This window comes from Lineus longissimus, chromosome 1, assembly GCF_910592395.1.
Source record: "Lineus longissimus chromosome 1, tnLinLong1.2, whole genome shotgun sequence".
NCBI classification, from domain to species: domain Eukaryota; kingdom Metazoa; phylum Nemertea; class Pilidiophora; order Heteronemertea; family Lineidae; genus Lineus; species Lineus longissimus.
In genome coordinates, this window is record NC_088308.1 from 4,952,242 (window position 1) to 4,972,175 (window position 19,934).

General features: G+C 40.5%; 3 protein-coding genes across 4 annotated transcripts; 1 reads left to right on the top strand and 2 right to left on the bottom strand.

Annotated features, from left to right (window-relative positions):
• Positions 1 to 1,968: 1,968 nt before the first annotated feature.
• On the bottom strand, positions 1,969 to 3,512 carry LOC135498238 (proteinase-activated receptor 1-like). The gene has a single exon (XM_064788457.1). The coding sequence runs from the start codon at positions 2,959 to 2,961 to the stop codon at positions 1,981 to 1,983; it is 981 nt and encodes a 326-aa protein (XP_064644527.1). The 5' UTR covers positions 2,962 to 3,512; the 3' UTR covers positions 1,969 to 1,980.
• A 1,224-nt stretch (positions 3,513 to 4,736) lies between these two features.
• On the bottom strand, positions 4,737 to 8,434 carry LOC135498249 (cyclin-dependent kinase 1-like). The gene is made up of 7 exons (XM_064788466.1): positions 8,392 to 8,434; positions 7,609 to 7,838; positions 7,372 to 7,495; positions 7,091 to 7,261; positions 6,760 to 6,923; positions 6,336 to 6,495; positions 4,737 to 6,118 (listed from the first exon to the last, which is right to left on the bottom strand). Exons 2-7 carry the CDS (start codon positions 7,800 to 7,802, stop codon positions 6,008 to 6,010), a joined length of 924 nt encoding a protein of 307 aa, XP_064644536.1. The 5' UTR covers positions 7,803 to 7,838; positions 8,392 to 8,434; the 3' UTR covers positions 4,737 to 6,007.
• A 920-nt stretch (positions 8,435 to 9,354) lies between these two features.
• On the top strand, positions 9,355 to 18,504 carry LOC135486142 (core histone macro-H2A.1-like). 2 transcript variants are annotated; one of them, XM_064768692.1, is made up of 8 exons: positions 9,355 to 9,578; positions 9,969 to 10,075; positions 10,556 to 10,783; positions 11,083 to 11,169; positions 11,442 to 11,532; positions 11,980 to 12,069; positions 12,373 to 12,547; positions 13,588 to 18,504. In XM_064768692.1, exons 1-8 carry the CDS (start codon positions 9,407 to 9,409, stop codon positions 13,748 to 13,750), a joined length of 1,113 nt encoding a protein of 370 aa, XP_064624762.1. In that variant the 5' UTR covers positions 9,355 to 9,406; the 3' UTR covers positions 13,751 to 18,504. The 2 variants fall into 2 exon arrangements, with proteins under 2 accessions (XP_064624762.1, XP_064624770.1); XM_064768700.1 differs by lacking the exon at positions 12,373 to 12,547 and adding an exon at positions 13,020 to 13,194.
• The last annotated feature ends 1,430 nt before the right edge of the window (positions 18,505 to 19,934 follow it).

The following is a 19,934-nucleotide window of genomic DNA, read 5'->3' on the forward strand; positions in this document are numbered from 1 at the left end:
GAAATTCTCAGTGATTACGACCATTGTCATGGAGTTTTATCTTATTTTGTACCGGGAGTCGACCTTATGGACTGTAAGAGCCGTGGTGATGAACTTTTGTTCCACTTTGACCGTGGGTCGCAGATCATTTGATAGGGGCAGTACCGGTATTGGTGTTGGTAGACATATGCCCAATCCCAGAAATAATAAATCCCAATCCATTTAATAGACTGTTTTTAATGCTCTCTTCAACATTGATGAGACATCTTGGCGAAACTTCTTACAGCCCAAACAATATGTGTAGAAATTAACCGAGGGGTTGAGAAAAGCTAAGAAAACTTCGAACTCATAGGTTATCTTCCTTATCATTGCTGATTTTGCAGTTAAAACTTGGTTTGGATCCCAGATCAGTTGATCAAATGTGAAGGGAAGGTTGGTCACGAAAAACACTGACGTCACCAGCAACAACATCAGCGTGATTTGGCCATCTTGTGATGTTTTACCAGATGCCGTAAGCCTTGACTTCCGTTTCCGGATCTTTTCTTGGATGAGTGTAGTTATAATTGAGATATTGAAGATAAATATCAAACAAAATGGTGTCGTAAAAAGACCATATGATTGGAGGCCATGAAGCACGCTGTAGGCGGCAACAGGTATAACTGGTAAGAATGTGCAGATTTCTTTCATAACCAAGGCTGTTTCGTCTACTGTACGGAAACTGTATGGTATCAAAACACTCATTTCTAACATGACAATACACCCAGCGATCATCCGACATCGTCTCATCGTGCTCCATGACATCACCTTCAAGGGAAATCGGACCGCTAGGAAACGGTCAAAGGTCATGGCCGCTGTCGTCCAATTGGAGAGCCCGTACACGCAGGTGAAGGCTGCCATGATCGGGCAAACGGCGCTGCCGAATTGTAATAGCATGAATGTTGGATGATAGGCTATCATCGTTCTGATGACGTTATGGCCAAGGCTAGTGGTATCACATATTGCAAGCATCCTCATGAAGAAACACGTCGTCTGCTTAGAATATTGCGGCTGCTTCAGAACCGAATATATGAGGAGGTTACCGACCAGTCCTCCGACGATGATAAATGGTGGAAAAACTTTATTCAATGCGAAGAGAATGATGGAAGATATCCTGACCTCTTCTTCTGAGAGAGTGCCTTCGGCTGTTGTGGTTGCCATCATCATGTTAGTTTCCTCTGCTACATGACCAACATCTTAATCAACTCACCAGTATCAGCCTCCACCGCGTTCGTTCCAACATGTATAGGGCATGTAGGCTTAATATCGGTACTTTCGTCAGATATTAGGAAGGCTGTTTTTTTTTATCTTGAGTTTTTCTCTCAATCACGGACATAAATCATGTAGACACTGTGACAGTGTTACCCTTTCGCAGCATTGCTGTGTTTGAGCGCCATTTCAACTGATTTCAACCACAGCGCGTTTTTCGTATACATGAACATATACACTTGAAATAAACTTTCCTAATATATACATGTATCAACATTGATTCGAGCTCTCAATGAGTAAAAATGTTTGACAAATTTAGAAATATCGAGAACGTGTCATACTATGAGGCAGGAAAATACAGTAAAAATCTGATTAATAGGTACCAGCAAGTATGTGCCTCAAGGCAAAATGTCAAATCTGCTGTAGGGCCCACCTTACAAATTCAAGTAGCAGCCTCTCTCAGACTTACTAGATATAATTGGCGACAAAAAATGGCAGCGATACACGCCATTCGCCTCGTGCAAGCGCCGACGAACAATGTCCATGGGAGAGCTGGTGAGATCGCAAGCGAGGGTGTTGCTACTTTGTCCTTCTCAAGCGACAACCTCTCTAGAAATCTCGGAGTGTCCCATCTCAGGTCAGTGGTTTTACGACGACCGCGCGTCTGGTTGCGCCAGTTGACTTCGTGTCTCTAAGGTTTTTCTCCTCGAATATGTGCAAATCATAACTGCATTCTTTAATTGCTGGTGTTCATATCTATATTACGCTCAATTTTAATGCTCTCTTCAACACAGATGAGACGTCTTGGCGAAACTTTTTACTGCCCAAACAATATGTGTAGAAATTAACCGAGGGGTTGAGAAAAAGTAAGAATACTTCGAACTCATAGGTTATCTTCCTTATCATTGCTAATCTTGGAGTCAAAACTTGGTTTGGATCCCAGATCAGTTGATCAAATGTGAAGGGAAGGTTGGTCACGAAAAACACTGACGTCACCAGCAACAACATCAGCGTGATTTGGCCATCTTGTGATGTTTTACCAGAAGACGTAAGCATTGACTTCCGTTTCCGGATCTTTTCTTGGATGAGTGTAGTAATAATTGAGATATTGAAGATGAATATCAAACAAAATGGCGTCGTAAAGAGACCATATGATTGGAGGCCATGAAGCACGCTGTAGGCGGCAACAGGTATGACTGGTAAGAATGTGCAGATTTCTTTCATAACCAAGGCTGTTTCGTCTACTGTACGGAAACTGTATGGTATCAAAACACTCATTTCTAAAATGACAATACACCCAACGATCATCCTACATCGTCTCATCGTGCTCCATGACGCTACCTTTAGAGGATATCTGACAGCAAGGAAACGGTCAAAGGTCATGGCTGCTGTCGTCCAATTGGAGAGCCCGTACACGCAGGTGAAGGCCGCCATGATCGGACAAACGGCGCTGCCGGATTGTAATAGCATGAATGTTGGATGATAGGCTATCACTGTTCTGATGACGTTATGGCCAAGGCTAGTGGTATCACATATTGCAAGCATCCTCATGAAGAAACACGTCGTCTGTTTAGAATATTGCGGTTGCTTTAGAACCAAATATATGAGGAGGTTACCGACCAGTCCTCCAACGATTACAGCAGGTGGAAGAATCTTATTCAAAGTAAAGAGAACAATTGAAGATATTCTTGCTTCTTCCTCAGACAGTGCATCATCGACAGATCTTGTTGTCGCCATTGTTTCGGAAGTTGCTAATCAAAGGTTCAACAATTACTTATCTATCATGCGTAGTCCTGATCGAGACGGGGAGGGGGGCGCAAGTGAAGCATAAATCCTTGAGCGCATGGCGCGTGCAGACGCCCTTTGACTGTGACTGGATATAATAAGCGGACATTTACCACTCTCCAAGCAGATCGAATGATATTCTCTCTGCCAACACAGATTCCCATTCCACCGTAATGTCCTGGGCGTTGTACAGGCGCATGATGATATTCGAATAACAGAACACACATATAAACCTTATCAATGGTTCGGTTCTTTAACTACCCTCGGCGCTTTCCTTTACTCGAGAGACCATGTTGTATCCGAAGGCTCTGTTCCACAAGTGCGACGCCCTATCAAATGTTGGCATCATCACGTGCTTGTCGTCTTTTGTTGCATCCCCATACAATCAACCTAATGAAATCAGGGGTTCCTCATAAAGATGCCATACAATAGGCTATATCGTCGGTTAATCAGCGTACCCTGCATGTAATGGTTACCAAAAATATGAAATGATGTAACTTTTGGACGTCTGCGATTTTGAAAAATGCAAACGTTCATAACAACCCAAAGATATATATATATCCAACTAGTCATTAAACACGCATTAAAAAAATTGATGTCTAAAACGGACTTCACCGAATATAATTGATGTCTAAAACGAACTTCGCCGAATATAAACGTGCGCATTTGTAAAAACATATCTCATTACTTGTACCTTGAAATAAACTTTCATATACATAGTTCGCAATGAGTAAACACATTTGACAAGATTAGAAGTTATTCATAAATCAAATAGACTGGTATATTTAGTGTCAGTGTGGTTGCATGTATAGATTATAAAGTATGCAATAATTACATTCACAGAGCCAGAGCTCCAACTATTAGTTTGATATAGGACCCGCAGTTCCATGTTGCAACCGATAATGTGGAAACCGAGGCAACCCCAACGCATAGTGTACAAACTTTTTAACGCATTATGTCCAAACCTTTTGTCGAAACTTTTCCCGAATTGCTACCGGTAAGCTATTCGGGAAAGGTTTGGACGTTATACTATGCGTTGGAGAAGATGCTGACTGTGCTCATCAACACACCTTGGGGCGCTTTTCAAAGTTTTGGTGTCGCTCTGGAGGCACATCGTTGGCGCGTCAGATACATAACCACTTGTCACGTATCACTTAATTGCTACCAGGGGCGAAGTAACAACCTGTTTCCTTATCGATTTTGTACCGGTAATTAATTTGAAAATGATTAAACCGGAGACAATTTCAAAGTTACTGTCAGTATTTGCATTTTCTGGAGTGTCTAAGGACATATTACCATTAGTTGGGGCATCAAAAATGTCACAGAGATTTTTTTATTTCAAATTTGATGGTGGTGTCGTACCGTACGCCGCCTGCAAATTGGGAGGCTTCCATGATTTAACAACTTTTTTGAATGAATGTCACATGAACCAGAGAAGATCAAATGCCAGGAATGGTACCACAACCTGTTAGGTCTTGGGATGGTTGAACGATACTGGCACAGAACTTTTTTAGTTAACGAGTCGCAACCAGTTTAGGGCCCAAAGGAACGAACACCTCTCCCGCTCAAGACTTGGGAGATCCTCAGCACCACAAAGTGGCTACCCTCCCGAAGAGAGCAACAATATCCATGGCAGGATGATGAGAATACATGTACAATCACATCATTTGTCCAGTTTTAGTTTAAGCTGGACACAAAAAAACAAAATACAACTATGACAACTGCTATGATTTTACAATGCTGTTGATTATTCAAGATGATTCATACATGTAATGAAATAACGAGTTTAGAGTTTATTGGAAATAACTGAAACAACAGAAGTGGAGTTCAGGTCAAGACGTCATGGACTGATGAAATTTTGATTGCTTTTGTCGCACCCTTTTTCATTCTTTAGCGTCACTGTTCACATGATAAAAAGACTCAACTTTTACAAATCTGTTATTAAGTTTAGTCAGTTAGGAAAATTCAAACTTTACACTCGTAATAAATGTAAGATACACGTCACTTACATATATGTTGCACTGGCTTAGTTCTGTATGGTATATGATCAAGACAAACCAAAAGTATTGAAAGAAGCATGACCTCACCATACCATATTCTGATCACACAAACTATCAGTCACTCTCCAACATTCACACGGCATGTTTTATGAAAGTACAACATATTGACAAAACAATGATCAAGCATGGCAAAGCGAAATACACACAAGAACGTTGTGTTCAATTGGCCAACAGGTATGCAAATTTCCAGCCAAAGCAGTCTACAATTCAGGCTATTTCAGCTGTCATCAATTAGAAAGCCCAACAGAAGGGCTCAAAGCACACAGGACAAACATGACATAAGAGCGATTTTGAAAAAAAAAATGTTACGAGCTCAGAGCACACATGATATCAGCACAGTTTGAAAAAATATAGTTTTTGATGAAATGGAGTCTTGCCATCTATCATAAGAACTGTGCACTCATAGAGTATTTGAAGGGCTCAAAGAACAAAGGACGAAAGTACATTAATGCATAGTTTTTATGATACCTGGAGACAGTGTCAATCTGATTTTGTGAGCAAGTAATTTGTTTTTATGAAATGCACTTTTGTCGTGTGGGACCCCATGCCCTTAATTCAATTCAGGATATTCTGCAAATGGTGATAATTACAATGTAGGATGTTTGTTGCCATGTAGCTAATAGATAAGTCTTACAATAATACCGGGTCCTAGATATCAGGCAGATTACATCCTACCTCACACTCCCAAAAAGGTTTACACAGGAAACTACTGCATTTCATAAGCTGGGAGTGAAATGTGTCATATTCTACATTACGCATCAATTCACCTGCCAACCCCAAATTCTGTTTCATTTGAGCTTGAAGCTAGAAAATTTTTAACTCGAATGCATTTAAACCATTTTTTAACAATTTAATTTGGGCAGCAAACACAGTTCTGTTCAGTCTACCGTTCTGATCAAAACAGAAATGCACAGATATAGCACCACAATAGCATTGATTCAAGATTCCATGGGAGCTGGCAGTGAATTCTTGTCCAAGTTATCGAAGAAGGGATGTTTCAAGGCAGCCCTGGCAGAGATTCGTTTGGCTGGATCATAGATGAGCATTTTCTGAAAGAAAAGGAGACGAAATTAGTGATTGAAAAATGCTGACTCACTGGAAGGGGTTGATGCCTACCGGTATATTGCATAAAACTTACACTTGCAGTTGCCACAGACAGGGCATATTTCTTTAGTTATCTACTATATGAGCAAGCTTTGCTGTGTTTTTTCCCCTCATCCTGTTCAGAGAGAAGGAGGGCACTGTGCGCAGTTAATACAGCCTTACCTGAAGTAAGTCTACACCCTTGCTGTCAAGCTGTTTGGCAGGAATGATAGACGAGGGGTTTTCTTTGAGTTGGTTAGTCTTCCAGTTGGGGAAGGTGCTCTTGTAATCAGGCAGGTCAACAACACCAGGCCATGATTCTTCAGTGGGAGTGGACAGAGTCCTGAAAATCAAAGTGATACATCCATGGAAACCTGAGTGTCTTAAAACTGCAGTTTGAACTAGATGCTACTGCTAGGCATTATAAAAAGTGACCACCAGATGAACATGTGGTTCACAGCAACACCTTCATTCACAATTGGCAATTTGAAGGCTTAATTAAATCCAAAACCGTTATACAGTCCCTGGGCCCAGCATCTGCAAGCACCTTAAGATCCAACTGGTCCATATACAGACTACAGTAACTGATCACAATGAAATGTCACACCTGAAGATTCTGTAAAGTTGATCAATCTCCGAATCACCATGGAAGAGGGGCTTCTTGGTGACCATTTCAGCAAAGATGCAGCCAATACTCCAGATATCCAGAGGGCAGGAATATCGCTGTGAGCCCAGCAGCACCTCGGGACCACGGTACCATAGCGTTACCACCTGAAATACATTCAAACATTGTTGAAAACTTGATTTATTCTAACTTGCATGAAGAATGATCAGGAGAAACTACAGAAAAACAAAAAATAAATACACTATCAGCAACAGTAAGACACTGCTCTCAGCTACACTTCTTCAGTGACATTGTGTCTATGGCCCAGCCTCACCTCGTGTGTGTAAACGCGCACTGGAATTCCAAAAGCTCTGGCAAGACCAAAATCAGCAAGTTTGATGCAACCCTTGTTGTCAATGAGGAGATTCTGTGGTTTCAAGTCTCTGTGCAGCGTCCTCCTCTTGTGACAAAACAGGATTGCTTGGGTGATTTGAAAAAGATAGCTCTGAAAGAGAAGTTGAGAAGAGTTTGAATGTTTACTTGTAGAGTTATAAGCACTTTTAAATGAAATTGGTGGTTACAAAACGGTAAAATCTTCATTCTTTCTTTTCGTACCTTCACCAGCATTTTGTCCACCATCTGGGCAGTGGGTAATGAGTCAAGGTAGGCCTTTAGATCCATAGCAAGGAACTCGAACACCAGGTATAACTTGTTTTCTTGCATCAACACATCTTCGAGTCTGAAAAAAACAAGAAAAATTCAATGAGCGAGTCAACTTTATTCTATATACCATATGACAAGTTAGATTGTTAGTGTAGGTGACGTGAGGATAGCGACGAAACTAGTACCCACCCAACAACATTAGGATGCTGAAGTTCACGCAACAAAGAGATCTCACGGATGGCTGTGGAAGGCACGCCCTCTTCATCACTTTCCAGACGGATCTTTTTCAAAGCGACGAGTTTCTGCGACTTCTTATGGCGGCCTTTGTACACAACACCATAAGTTCCTTCACCGATCTTTTCGACTTTTACGTAATCATCCATACTCGACGTCGAGGGTGTTGTTTGAATTTCCTGAAACTGAAGTTTCAAAGTTCGAGGTAGAGTTATCAACTTACTCGACACAACCGTCAAATTTCTTATTGTCGCAGGACCTATAGCTGAGGTTAGTACTTAGTAGCACCGCCAACTGCAGCGTCAATACCGTCATGAAATATTTTTAGGTTTTTTTTTATAAAATACTGTAAACTGCAACACAAAATAAATGAATGGATGTCTTTGACATTTCACTTGGCACTTTCAAGTCCATTTTGCGACGTTAAATTACGTCATTATCAATTTAAATATCATTGAAATTAAAGGCATCCTTCCCACATACACTCTACTACAGGTAATGTGCATGTAATGCATGCGTGCAATGCATGCAGCCCGCAGGGTCCACCAACGTGAAACGAGAAAGAATGTCGAAAGAAGCCACCACTCCCCGATTTTGTGTCACAAAATCGAGACAACCAGCTCAAGATCTGAAATAAACATCAACACAATTGGATAGAAGAAACACTAAAAAAAGGAAACACAAAGTATGGATATCTTTATTTCCATAAAAGCCTTGATTTCGAGAAATTTTACTCACAAAAATATTTCTCTTCCCTCCGAAGATCTTTCACATATGCCGCTTATTCGAAATAACCAATCAGAGACCGTTTGTGCAACCGGTGCTGCCATCACGAAACGAAATTAGTAACTAAATTAATAAGATTGGTTTATATTACTCACGTTAGATGCCAGCAGCTGACCATATTGAGGCCATATGGAAAAATAAGTGGTTCTTGACATGTTGTATGTTTATATCCTGGACTCCATTGACAAGTTATCTCCACGGCGAGGCGGATCAGGTCGCCGAGGATAGAACCGTGTGTTGTCGCATCCGTTAACAGCTTAGGAGTTAGGGTCGCCCCAATGGCCGCAAAGGTGCGGGACACGATGATGATGAATCCACATCTCTCAGTCTCAGATGACTATTGACCACATGGATATCCGATTCCTCAGATGATCACATTCACCTGAGTTCCCATTGGCATTGAAATTTGAATGATTTATCACCAGTATGAATCCTGGCTAACAGAAGCCCAAGGTTAGGAATGGGAACACCCCCCCCCCCCCCCCCCCCCATCAGGACCCCTTCACAAATCCTACAGGACTCAGGAGGTCATCCTTTTTTTAAACTGCTAGAAACCAAGGCCACATGTGCGCATTCGTATTTCCCGCGTGTAGGAACTCATGGCCTAATGGTGGCGTCACCTGTTGTTACTAGAAAAACTCCAACATCCCGCAATGTGTACATCGAGGATGTAACAAATCGCTGTTAGCGGAGCCCCGGCGAATGAATACAAAAATAGAGGAGTGAACAAAAATGTAAAAAAGTGACTACACCAACACATCAAGACAGACTACGTCTTGCTAGATGGTGAATAAACACTCCTTTCCACATCTACATAAAATCCAGGCTTGGCTGTTTAATTAGACACATTTATGACCAAAATCAAAACGGACTATATTCCATTTAGCAGACGGACACGACTGTGCTACGGTTGAGTGTTTTCCGTGTTGCTGTCTCCAAGCATCTCCAAGTTTCACCTCAATTTAAAATGTCTGGGAGATCTGCAAAAAAGCGACAAAAGGCTAGATCCCGATCTGCAAGGGCCGGGGTACTATTCCCAGTCGCAAGAATGCATAGATATATGAAACAAAGGACGCATCATCAAAGAATCGGGGCCGGTGCCCCTGTGTACATGGCAGCTGTTATTGAGTACCTCACCGGTGTGTACACTAACCGTATACATTGTAGATTGCCTTGTGTACATTTTACACTAGATACATTACAGCTTTGCATAGCATTTGATGAGGCCTGGGATTTGACCTTGTTGGGCCTTAATGCCCGAGATTGCTATGGGCTTTTGTTTGATCTCTTTTTAAGGGGGTGGTGGTGGCTTAGCTGGTAGTGGTAATGATATTTAGGACGATATTTGGAAAGATAGCCTTGGCCTCAAGCTGGGGCTTTTCTTTTTGTGACATGGCCTCCCCATGCCACATGGCCATGGTCCACACTGGCCATTGCTGGCTACCATGATGCATTTCTAGGGACAACCCAGATTTGTATGTCTGCAATGGATAACATGGTTTGCTCTTACACAAGATTTTCTCTTGCAGCTGAAATCCTTGAATTGGCTGGAAATGCTGCACGGGACAACAAGAAGGGGAGAGTCACCCCACGCCACATCCTCCTGGCTGTTGCTAATGATGAAGAGTTACACCAGGTAATGAAGTTTAAAAGGCAGCCCCTCATCCCTTTGAATGCTGAGTAAAATAATTCTAGCCTTCTTTTCATTTGTCACAATCTCCCATATATATATAGGAAGGCTGGCAACCATGAAAACCCAAGCAAGAGTCCTCAGAGAAGCTTTTTTGGACCCCTCCAATCCAATAATGAGTCGTCACCATGCAACTCCACTTGGTACCCAACCTTAGGGGCACTCAACTGATGCTTGCTAGATACCCTTAGTCTGGATGAACTCACACAGAGAGGGGGAGACCTGCTTGCAGCACAGTCAGTGTCTCATAATATCTCAAGCATACTAACATAGTCATATCGATCTAGATGCTGCAATATAGGTACGATATCAACTGGATGTGGTCCTTATAAATCGGAATAACCTTGCCCTCATTTCATCTAGTGTAACAAACTGATGACTAGGCTACAGTAAAAACCCATTACTTCACTTCGTTCTTCTTTTCAGCTGCTAAAACATGTCACCATAGCAGCTGGTGGCGTCCTACCCAAGATCCACCCAGAATTGCTCAGCCGTAAGAAAGGAGGCAAATTCCCCAACCTGATGCCCGCACCAGTAGTGCCACCCAAACCAAAGGTGACCACACCTCCTAAAAAAACAGTGGTGAAGAAACCGGCAACCCATGGAGGGATGGCTCCAAGGAAAGCTGCCAGTATCACAAAAGGGAAAGGAAAGGTGAGCTGGTCACAAGTGTTGTAAAAATACGGATGTCCTGCTACTGTGATAGAGCATCTTGAAGAAGAGCTTTATCTTTTAATTGTCCACCCATGAAAAATATGTGAGTTTCTGACAGTAATCCACTAAACTATCTGTGGAATTCCATCCTGCTGTCCCAGCTTGCCTTAGTCTTGATTGTGACACTCCTCTTTTGCTTGTTGTGACTTTGTCTCTGCTGCATTTAATAGTACGTAGCTGGTTGTGACACCTGTGTCTGTTTGACAAGTTTACTGATAAAAATGATTTCTGTGTTGCAGGGAAAAGGTGACTCGTCGGTAGGCACTCTTGATTCTGCCACTGGTTTCACTATTCTGTCTGAAAAGAAGCTTTTCCTTGGTCAGAAGGTTAGTATATAATCATATTATCAATAGGTCCTTGGTGTTTATCCACATAGTTTTATGTGGAGAAAATACAGAATTTGACTTCAATATGCAAAAAGGTCCTTTTCTCTTCTCCCTTTACAAAAATCAATTTTTCATGGTTGGACATAAAGTTGCATTTTGGAAGCGAATTTGCACTGATGGCCAAATTCCTGATCTCTATGCACAAATGATGGACGTCTTTGTCCTTCTTGCCATCCCTCCAAATATTCAACTTTCCATTCATTTAATTCCAGCTGACTGTTCTTCAGGGAGACATTGTCAAAGTAGCATCTGATGCTGTTGTACATCCTACCAATGCCTCATTTTACATGGGTGGTGAAGTAGGTAAGCTGTCATCCCAATAATCTTTGTGGCATCACACACATGACACTCGTACCAGTAAACTATTCCCTGGTACAAATATTAGCTTGGAAATTGGTTGAATAATACGTAGTCAGACCTCTTGGCAGGAGGCCATGGTTTAACATGCTCTCTGTAGAATTGACACCGTTTAATCGCTGTATCTGCAAGACACCATACTTCTTCACTTCACCCACGAATATACTTGCGTTGGTCCAATATCTAATCACAGGTGTCACACTTCTGGCATCTCTAAAATGGTACAGAATACAAGGAAGGTATGTTCTATCAGCTGTTCAGCTATTGGTGAAACCCAAAAAAGTATAAGACGGTTTATTTCAATAATAACAAAACTAATTATTGGAATGTTTTTTACATGGTGCTCCTCAGTGAAATTATGTTCTTTCTCATAAATTCCGATCTCCTTTCCAGGCCAAGCTTTAGAGAAAGCAGGTGGTAAAGAATTCCAACAAGAAGTGAAAGATCTCCTCAATTCCAATGGCAATCTCGATGTCTCAGGAGGTAAGATTATTTCATCAAGAACTTCAATGCTCATATCATTTTAATTACTACCAGTTGTTCAAGTAAATGCATGACCATTCTTGTTATATCAAGAGGATAAATACTGGAAGAGAAGTTTTTGTACTTTGTAAAGGAATTCATCTGTTTACTTTGACTCCATATATGTGAGAAGGAGTTGTCCTTGATTGATAGGTGTCCAGATGATTGTTTTTTACCTGATTGTGATTGACAACAACTTCACTTGGTATTCTGAAATCAACTTATGATCATGTATCATTGGTTATGAATATTATTTTGTTCCAGCCGCCATATGTCCAGGTCGACATTTCCCTGCCAAATATGTAATCCATGTCAACAGCCCGACTTGGGGCAACCAGAATGCACAACAGTTACTTGAAAAAGCTATAAAGAACATCCTTGCCCTTGCTGATGAGAAAAATCTCAAAACTATATCCATACCCTCTGTCAGTAGTGGAAAGTAAGTCACAATAAGGCCACACCAAATTTATTGGTTGTATAGCGGGACACTGAACCTTGGCCTTGGTGGAGATGTAAAAAGAAGTGGTTGCCAAGAAATTATCTGCATACTTTATAACATTGTATAAAAAGTTGGGAAAACCATGCTTTTTTCATCCTGCTGCTCTTCAATGAGTCAATTGTTTGTCTTCTATCCTTGGCGAAAGTGATATGTGCCCCGCTCTTCAACTAGTTAAATTGGTGTGACCTAAGCCCGAGTGCACCATTAAATGGCAGGGTGTTATGTTCAAAGATTACTTTTATCATGAATAAAAGACCCTGCTGTTTTAAAATGCATTCCATGGGCTTTTACTTCATAATGTTAATACATCTTCTTAATTTCAGTCAGTCGGTGGCACATGAAAAATTGGCATACCAAACACATGGGGTTTTTTACCCGCTGACTGATTGTCGTTTAATTTTTGTCTCTCTAGCTGCGGTGTGCCCAGGTCATCATTTCCATGCCAAATTTGTAGTGCATTGCAATGGACCCACTTGGAAAACAACCGATGCCCAACAACTACTTGAAAAAACTGTTAAGAATTGCCTAGCTTTGGCTGACGAAAAGAATTTGAAATCCATAAGCTTTCCGTCGATTGGAAGTGGGCGGTAAGAGAATGAACAATGCCATCCTCACACCTGCGTTGCCCATTCACATTAAGAAGTCATTCTAGATAAATTATCCTCTTTACGCCGTGAAATTCCTCTCTCTATTAGGGGAGAAACGGCCTGCAACAGATGTATTGGTTTTGGCATGGGTTTCTTTTGTCCCACAGTTTTACTCTGGAGTTCTTTACTTGTTCATAGCTCATATAAATTGGATGTTTTAATCAAATAAATTAAGAAGCATCTTCACTGGTAAGGTAGAGTAGGGGAAAGGTTTCCTGCTGTTATTTTCTTTTCACACGCTCGAGTATTGTGAATAGAAATAATGTTGGGCTACCTTTTTCCTCACCTTACCCTTACTTCGTCAGGTTCTGATAATCAAATGTTCAATTTCAGTGCTGGTTTCCCGAAGCAGACGGCAGCACAGATCATCCTGAAGGCAATTAGTAACTACTTCGTTACCGTCATGTCCAGCACGCTAAAGCAGATCTATTTTGTCTTGTACGACATGGAGAGTATTGGGATATACACCAGCGAGTTGGCCAAACTCGATTCATAGATGCATCATTCGAAATCATCAAGTGTCATCTGAATTGTTGGGTAGAATATTACGAATGTGTCTCGTTTGGATACAAGTGTATTGTATAATGATCCGAAGTTAGTACATGTCGTACTATTGTTGGTAACCAGTATGTACTTTATCCACTGTAACGAAAGATTTTTGTGTGTTTGGTGAATGTACAGCCATAGGTTGATAGGACACGCTGTTGGTTAGCGTAGAACTGTGGAGGCCGCGCCTGGTAAAATGCAACATCTTTACCAGTAAAGGTATCTGAGGAGCAGTTACTGTGTGATGTATTTCATGCTGTATGTATTCAAGGAACAATACTAGTTAAAATTGGGTTCTGTGTTTGAATATCTTGCATAATCAAGTTCGATCACAACATTACAATATCGGGAACGACTATGTTGGTACTTGGAAAATAACATGCCTCAGATTTTGTGCAATGGTAGAATTGAATAAAATATTCATGATCTATTGTGGATGTGAGTATTAAGAGCAACGAAACTCGTAAGAATTTTCGGGATTGAGATTGAAAGGTTGACCTCATTTCTAAAATAAGATGACTCATTTCACCATTAATTTCCCAAATAAGAATGATCGATATTAAGGCACCATTTTTCATGCAAATCATTGTTAAATTCCTGTAGCACTGTGGAATTTGTTATCAATACATGTGTGCATCTACTGGGTATGTAGAGTTATCATTAGAGGTTTACATTTTATATGTTTTTATATATCTATATGTATATGTTATTGGGCAATTTTATCTATTGTGAGTCTTGATTTAAATGATCACATGTAAAAAAATATTCTAAGAAGGAGAGGCATTCACTTTTATCTGGTCGCAAATATCCCATTTAGACGTGTTATGTTAGCATTTTCGAATCTAAGCCTGAATTACTGGGTTATCTATTTTCCGTATATGTATCTTTTAAACCTCATTCCTGGTAGCCCACCATGGCTACCGGTGTACTCCGAATGGAGAACTATGTATATCAATGAACTGCCAGTGTCGGGGACCAGACCAGGGTTCAAATCCAACAACATTGAGCATCGCCACCATGCTCCAAGACCTATCTGGGTCAAACTGGTTCCTGTCATCTGCCTGATGCTATTTTGATATTTTGTGCTATTTCAATAATAATGCGCTGGAACATGTCTTGCTGTTTTGTAGTTTGCTTGTGGTATTTATCTATAGTCTCCGTTCTACTCTGCCAAGTGTCCTTTAAGCTCCGTGCAAACAAGTGATTTAAATCGCTGCGACGTGTGATTATAATCGCTGCTATGTGCGACAAAAAGAGCTGTCATCTGGCGAGTAAGATCAGTAATCGCTGGGTTTGATATTGTTCACATGTTGCTGGGACCACTAATTTTTGTCACAATCATTATTGCAGGTTGCAGCGAATTGAACTACTTGTTTGCCGGGTACTTCATGTCTCCAATCTCCACTGAAAAGTGTGTCCTGTATGTATCGAATGATAACTGTCAGTCACTCTGGATTCAACGAAACTAATTATACCCTTTCTAAAGGACATACATGTAATACAGCTGTGCACTTGTTTTAGAAATTCACCTGAATTTATTTACAATCTGCACCCTTCTAGTATTATATACTGTGATCTATCATCAATGTTATCCTCTTGACCGAGTCAAGTCTCACCTACGCAACTTCCAGATCTAAAATGCTTCTAAATTTGTAGTGCATTTCTGCTGCCATATGACTATGACTATCAAGTGGTTCGACTGGTTTTCCCTTTCCCTCAAAAATCTCTCTCTCTATCAGATGAAAACCTTTAACAAAAGCCTGAGTAACAGTTTGTTTTCAGAACAGTTTTAATGTGCTGTTCCCAGTAGTTGCTTTGGTGAATGGGAAGCTGGAAGTGTTAAATCTAAATTTTGTTGAAGGTGAAATATATATACTCTCCTTGCCAGATCTAATAGGTGGTGTGTGTTCTTTTATGTTGAAATATAATAGTAATGCTCTGGGCCTGGGATGTAGTAGGTTAATGGAGAAATTCTGCTTTACAAATCTTTGGGACACTGGCTCGGCATTTGGTTGACATTAGAAAGGTAGTGTACCATTTATGTCTCTGACTTCAGTTTCGTTGCTGGAATACAGTCATCTAGGGACATCTCTAAACTTGCCGCAAATAACACATCTATAAAAGCAAACTCTGGAACATCTCAGAGCGAAGTGGCCAACTAAACTGAAGAACTTTTTGAAATAGGGTGCAACCTCTCTATAGCCACTGTAAACGTTCATATTTTTAGGCTTTAATTCTGTTTAACTGTGATTATTATCTGGTAGTAGCTAATTCTATAGTCTCCCGAATGATCGTTCTTTTTCTTGTTCTTCTTATATTTTAACTACTTGTTTGTTTTGTTGACAAATATGAGTATTTTAACTATCGTTTTAGTCGTGAACTACATCTACATGTACTACATGTAATTTGCTTTGTTTTGATGCTTACTTGATGGTGCACTCATTTTTCTCTTCACTTAAAGAATCGTCAGTTGGGTTTGTGAGGCCCCTATAAAATCAGCATCTTGACCCCCAAGGCTTTGATGTATACCCTCGCTACACTCCCCTGGCAGACCAAAAATATGATATGCCATTAGTCTGAAAAACTGAGTCAAGATGCTTAGTCAGTAATTGAGAGGAAAATGAAACATTCAGTTCTTGCAAGTCGAACATCCTTGGTGATATAATGAATATTTACAGAACTTTTCCATACATGTAGTCATCTGTCTTGTAGTGTCTTTATGATCTCTTATATAAGAGAAAAACCAGTACAAATTATAATTTGTTACGTCTGCTTGCAATATAATTTATGTGTGAAGATTACATTTTATCTATTGGCAAAGCCTTTAAGTGTAGTTATATCATTTAGAGCATGCACTGTAGTGGTAGGTAATTGTTCACTTAGTAAACTACAGGGTGTCCCAAGAAATTTTAAGAAAAAAATGCAAATGTTTCCACAATTTTCTTGTCGTTGAATAGTTATTTTGTTTTTCACAGAAAAGTAGAGTGTTGAATTTTAATCGAGTCGTTTCTCCGGATACCCTGTATATACGAGTGCACATAATTGTGAAGATTTTGTCGCTGTCTTTGTAGTTGTGCAAACCTTTTCATCTTCCTTCACAGTTGGATTATTGATTATGTGTAAACGCAGCAGCGAAAACTGGCTGAGAAGCTGTTAAAAATGTCATGCATGTTTTTTATCATTTCGTGAGTACAGAAATGTAGTAACTTATTAATTATTCAAGATAAGACCACGAACAACTCGTTGAGTTCATTCACTTTTGTCAACAAGTGTAAATATTGGGCTTTAGAACTTGGTGCTTTAATTTTCAACCATCCATGCTCACATCATCAGCTTTTAGTCCTACTTTTTATGAGTCAACATATTTTGGAAGCCCAATATTGTGTTGCAACATCGTCACATCATTGACACATCTTAAGAACAATCTCCATCATTTTGCCGTCAGAGGCCATGTGATTCTATTCTAAATTTTGTAAGTGAAGAGTCTCCTTGTAGGCAAAACAACTTTTGGCCCTGTGCATTTTCCCTTTGGCTTAGGTGTTTTGTCAAGGACCCCTTCAGTAGCCATTTGGATTGGTCATGGACTTGATTCCCAGTTGGTCGCGGTATACCCATGTAATAAAGAGTGCGACTCTCTTCGCGGTTTCCTCTGGGTCGTCCAGTTTGTACCTACAGTATACAAATCGCCCAAATATTGTCTTATGAGCCAATAATGTGTTAGCTCCGGGCTCTATTAAACTTTTTTTTAAAGAGTCAGTTTGTAACAGATCTGTTAATAGCAGAATGACTAATTGAAACATTTATAATAGGATCACGTGGCCTTTTCAAATTTCATCATGTTTACATGTTACACTGACTGATATTCATGTCCGATTTCATTACTGAACCGTATCTCGAGTCAAAATTAGAGTAGGTCCAGCAGGATCTTTACTCATTAGCCATTTCTTTTTGTCCTGAAGGGAGAGGGCTATGTCCAGAATAAAATCAATCGTTGCACAAAAAACCCTTACCAGAAAGTGCTAATCAAGAACGTTTTAAACTATTCTTGAAAATCATTGGGACAATTTCTGTGCAACAAATAGGCAATTTCAGTATTTTTCTCAACTTGACAGGATGACTGTGTCCTACTCTAAACTTGACATGAGATCCATTTTATATTTATCAATCAGATCTGACACCCATTGTAGAAGTCAAGCAGAAACATTTGGTGTTTCTGAATATTGTCAATGAATTTAAAATTACATGTAGCAGCAATAAACCATTATTAGATGAAGCCCTTTTGTGCAAAACCCCCTGATGCTGGCAGTGTAAGCAGTCTGGTTGTCTCCAGCAAAGTTTCCTCCTACATTTGATACATGACCCATCCCACTATTGTTTACAGAGCTAACCATGTCCTAGTTGACATTCAGCTCCATAGGCCCTTTGAATTGAATTGAATTGAATTGAATTGAATTGAATTGAAATTATGAAAATAATCTGCTATTGAATGTATGGTAGTTGATATTCACACCAATGTCCCCAGAATGAATCAGGTGTTTTTGTCGCCATTCTTTTTAACTTGAAAGGGTAGGTTCTGCACGTAGACACAGAGTTCGTGGAGAGAAAACTAAATAGGGTTGATAGCTGCAATTTGTCAGAAACCATCGCCAAGATGGTCTACTTTTAGTTTGTTGGAAGGACTGCAATAAAAAATCTAAAAATGTATTTCATATGTTTAGTTCTTCTGTCTATGCTCCTTAGGCCTGCCCGCTGTTTCAAAAGAATAATATCCGGAAGGCAGAAGGCAAATTCAGGACTTCTTACTGTTGTAACCTGTGAAAATATAACAGTATGATTAGTTTTGTCTGCACATTCTCTGCAACCCCTTAAATTTAACCTGAGAACACTATTATTCTATAAGGGCCAAGAACTACCTGTGGTAACCAGACGAAACTGAGGACCTTGTAAAGGTTACAGAAGACCTAAGGACATTGTAACAACCAGAACTCACCAGAGAACCTTGAAGTTGAGGCACACAACCACACCACAAGTGGTATCCTTGATGAATGTGCGCCCAATGATCGTTCAGTGTTGCGAGATCCGATGGAAACAATCTTAGTCCCAAGGACAAGCAACTGTGGACAATGAATGCATGTAAAACTGTTGACATTGATTGGCAGGGTTTTATCTAGTGATTCAAGTTTCTATTGAAAACATACTGCCGAGATGACTGAAAGAGTACACTAGCATACCAACGGCTTTGTCACAACCAGATCAGATCACACGGTGGACCTTGCAGTTTCCTCCATTACACAGAGTGGAGGGGCGAGGTTCCCTGGACTAATCACACTGATGACCCTGTAACCGCCAAATCACACAGAGTAGTACACAACCTTCAAACAATTACATGAAGATCACACCAAGGACTGGTGCCAACACCATCGAATCAAGGAACAACCATCACAGAGACAGTCACAACCACACCAAGTAATTTCCTTTTCAAGCAAGAGCCTGCCTAAACTCACAACAGGACACTGTTAAGGGAAAGTGCTACACCAAAGTAAGCACTGTGGACCAGTGGCACAGACACTATGTCTTGTATGTCTCCCTGTAGAGACCATGTCACAACCAATCTGATTACTGTAGCTGCTGAATCTGAATAGTAATTATCAGCCAGCTTCACTCGTCCTAGACACTGTCACAACCAAGCTGATGACAGTAGCTGTCTGATTTTACGACGACAAATCCAAGATCTTTTTCGTTAGGCCAGAGAAGAGACGGCCAAGTACGTTGTATACCTGTCTTCACAAGCATGGTGAGATAATAGCTCAGTCTAAGGCAGTAGGCCCTGGTGTGCATGCCATCTAAAGCACAGTGAAATGTTAGGTCAGTCCAAGACAGCAGCCCCAGATGACTGCTGTGGGAGAGACAAGGCTGTGAATGTCTTCCAGAAAATTGTGAGTTGCTAGCTTAGACCAAGTCATGTACTGGAATAACGTCCAGCTCATGCATGTCAGAGAGAAGTTAGCTCAAATCCAAGGAAAATGGTCAGAGCCTTTGGCAAAAGTCATCTCTGAAGAATACTGTCATCCCTAGCAGATATACAACATTGGGCCATGGTATATGAATCCATAGGACATTTGAGTTTGGGAATG

Bases quoted from the DNA above. Each gene is read 5' to 3' on its own strand.
- LOC135498238 (XM_064788457.1), bottom strand. From the start codon at position 2,961: ATGGCGACAACAAGATCTGTCGATGATGCACTGTCTGAGGAAGAAGCA.
- LOC135498249 (XM_064788466.1), bottom strand. From the start codon at position 7,802: ATGGATGATTACGTAAAAGTCGAAAAGATCGGTGAAGGAACTTATGGT. The intron at 7,496-7,608 runs GTGGGTACTAGT...TGTTTTTTTCAG, and splicing joins CAGCATCCTAATGTTGTTGG to ACTCGAAGATGTGTTGATGC. The intron at 6,496-6,759 runs GTGTGACATTTC...TTTGATTTTCAG, and splicing joins CAACTTTACAGAATCTTCAG to GACTCTGTCCACTCCCACTG.
- LOC135486142 (XM_064768692.1), top strand. From the start codon at position 9,407: ATGTCTGGGAGATCTGCAAAAAAGCGACAAAAGGCTAGATCCCGATCT. The intron at 9,579-9,968 runs GTGTGTACACTA...TTTCTCTTGCAG, and splicing joins TGTTATTGAGTACCTCACCG to CTGAAATCCTTGAATTGGCT. The intron at 10,076-10,555 runs GTAATGAAGTTT...TCTTCTTTTCAG, and splicing joins ATGATGAAGAGTTACACCAG to CTGCTAAAACATGTCACCAT.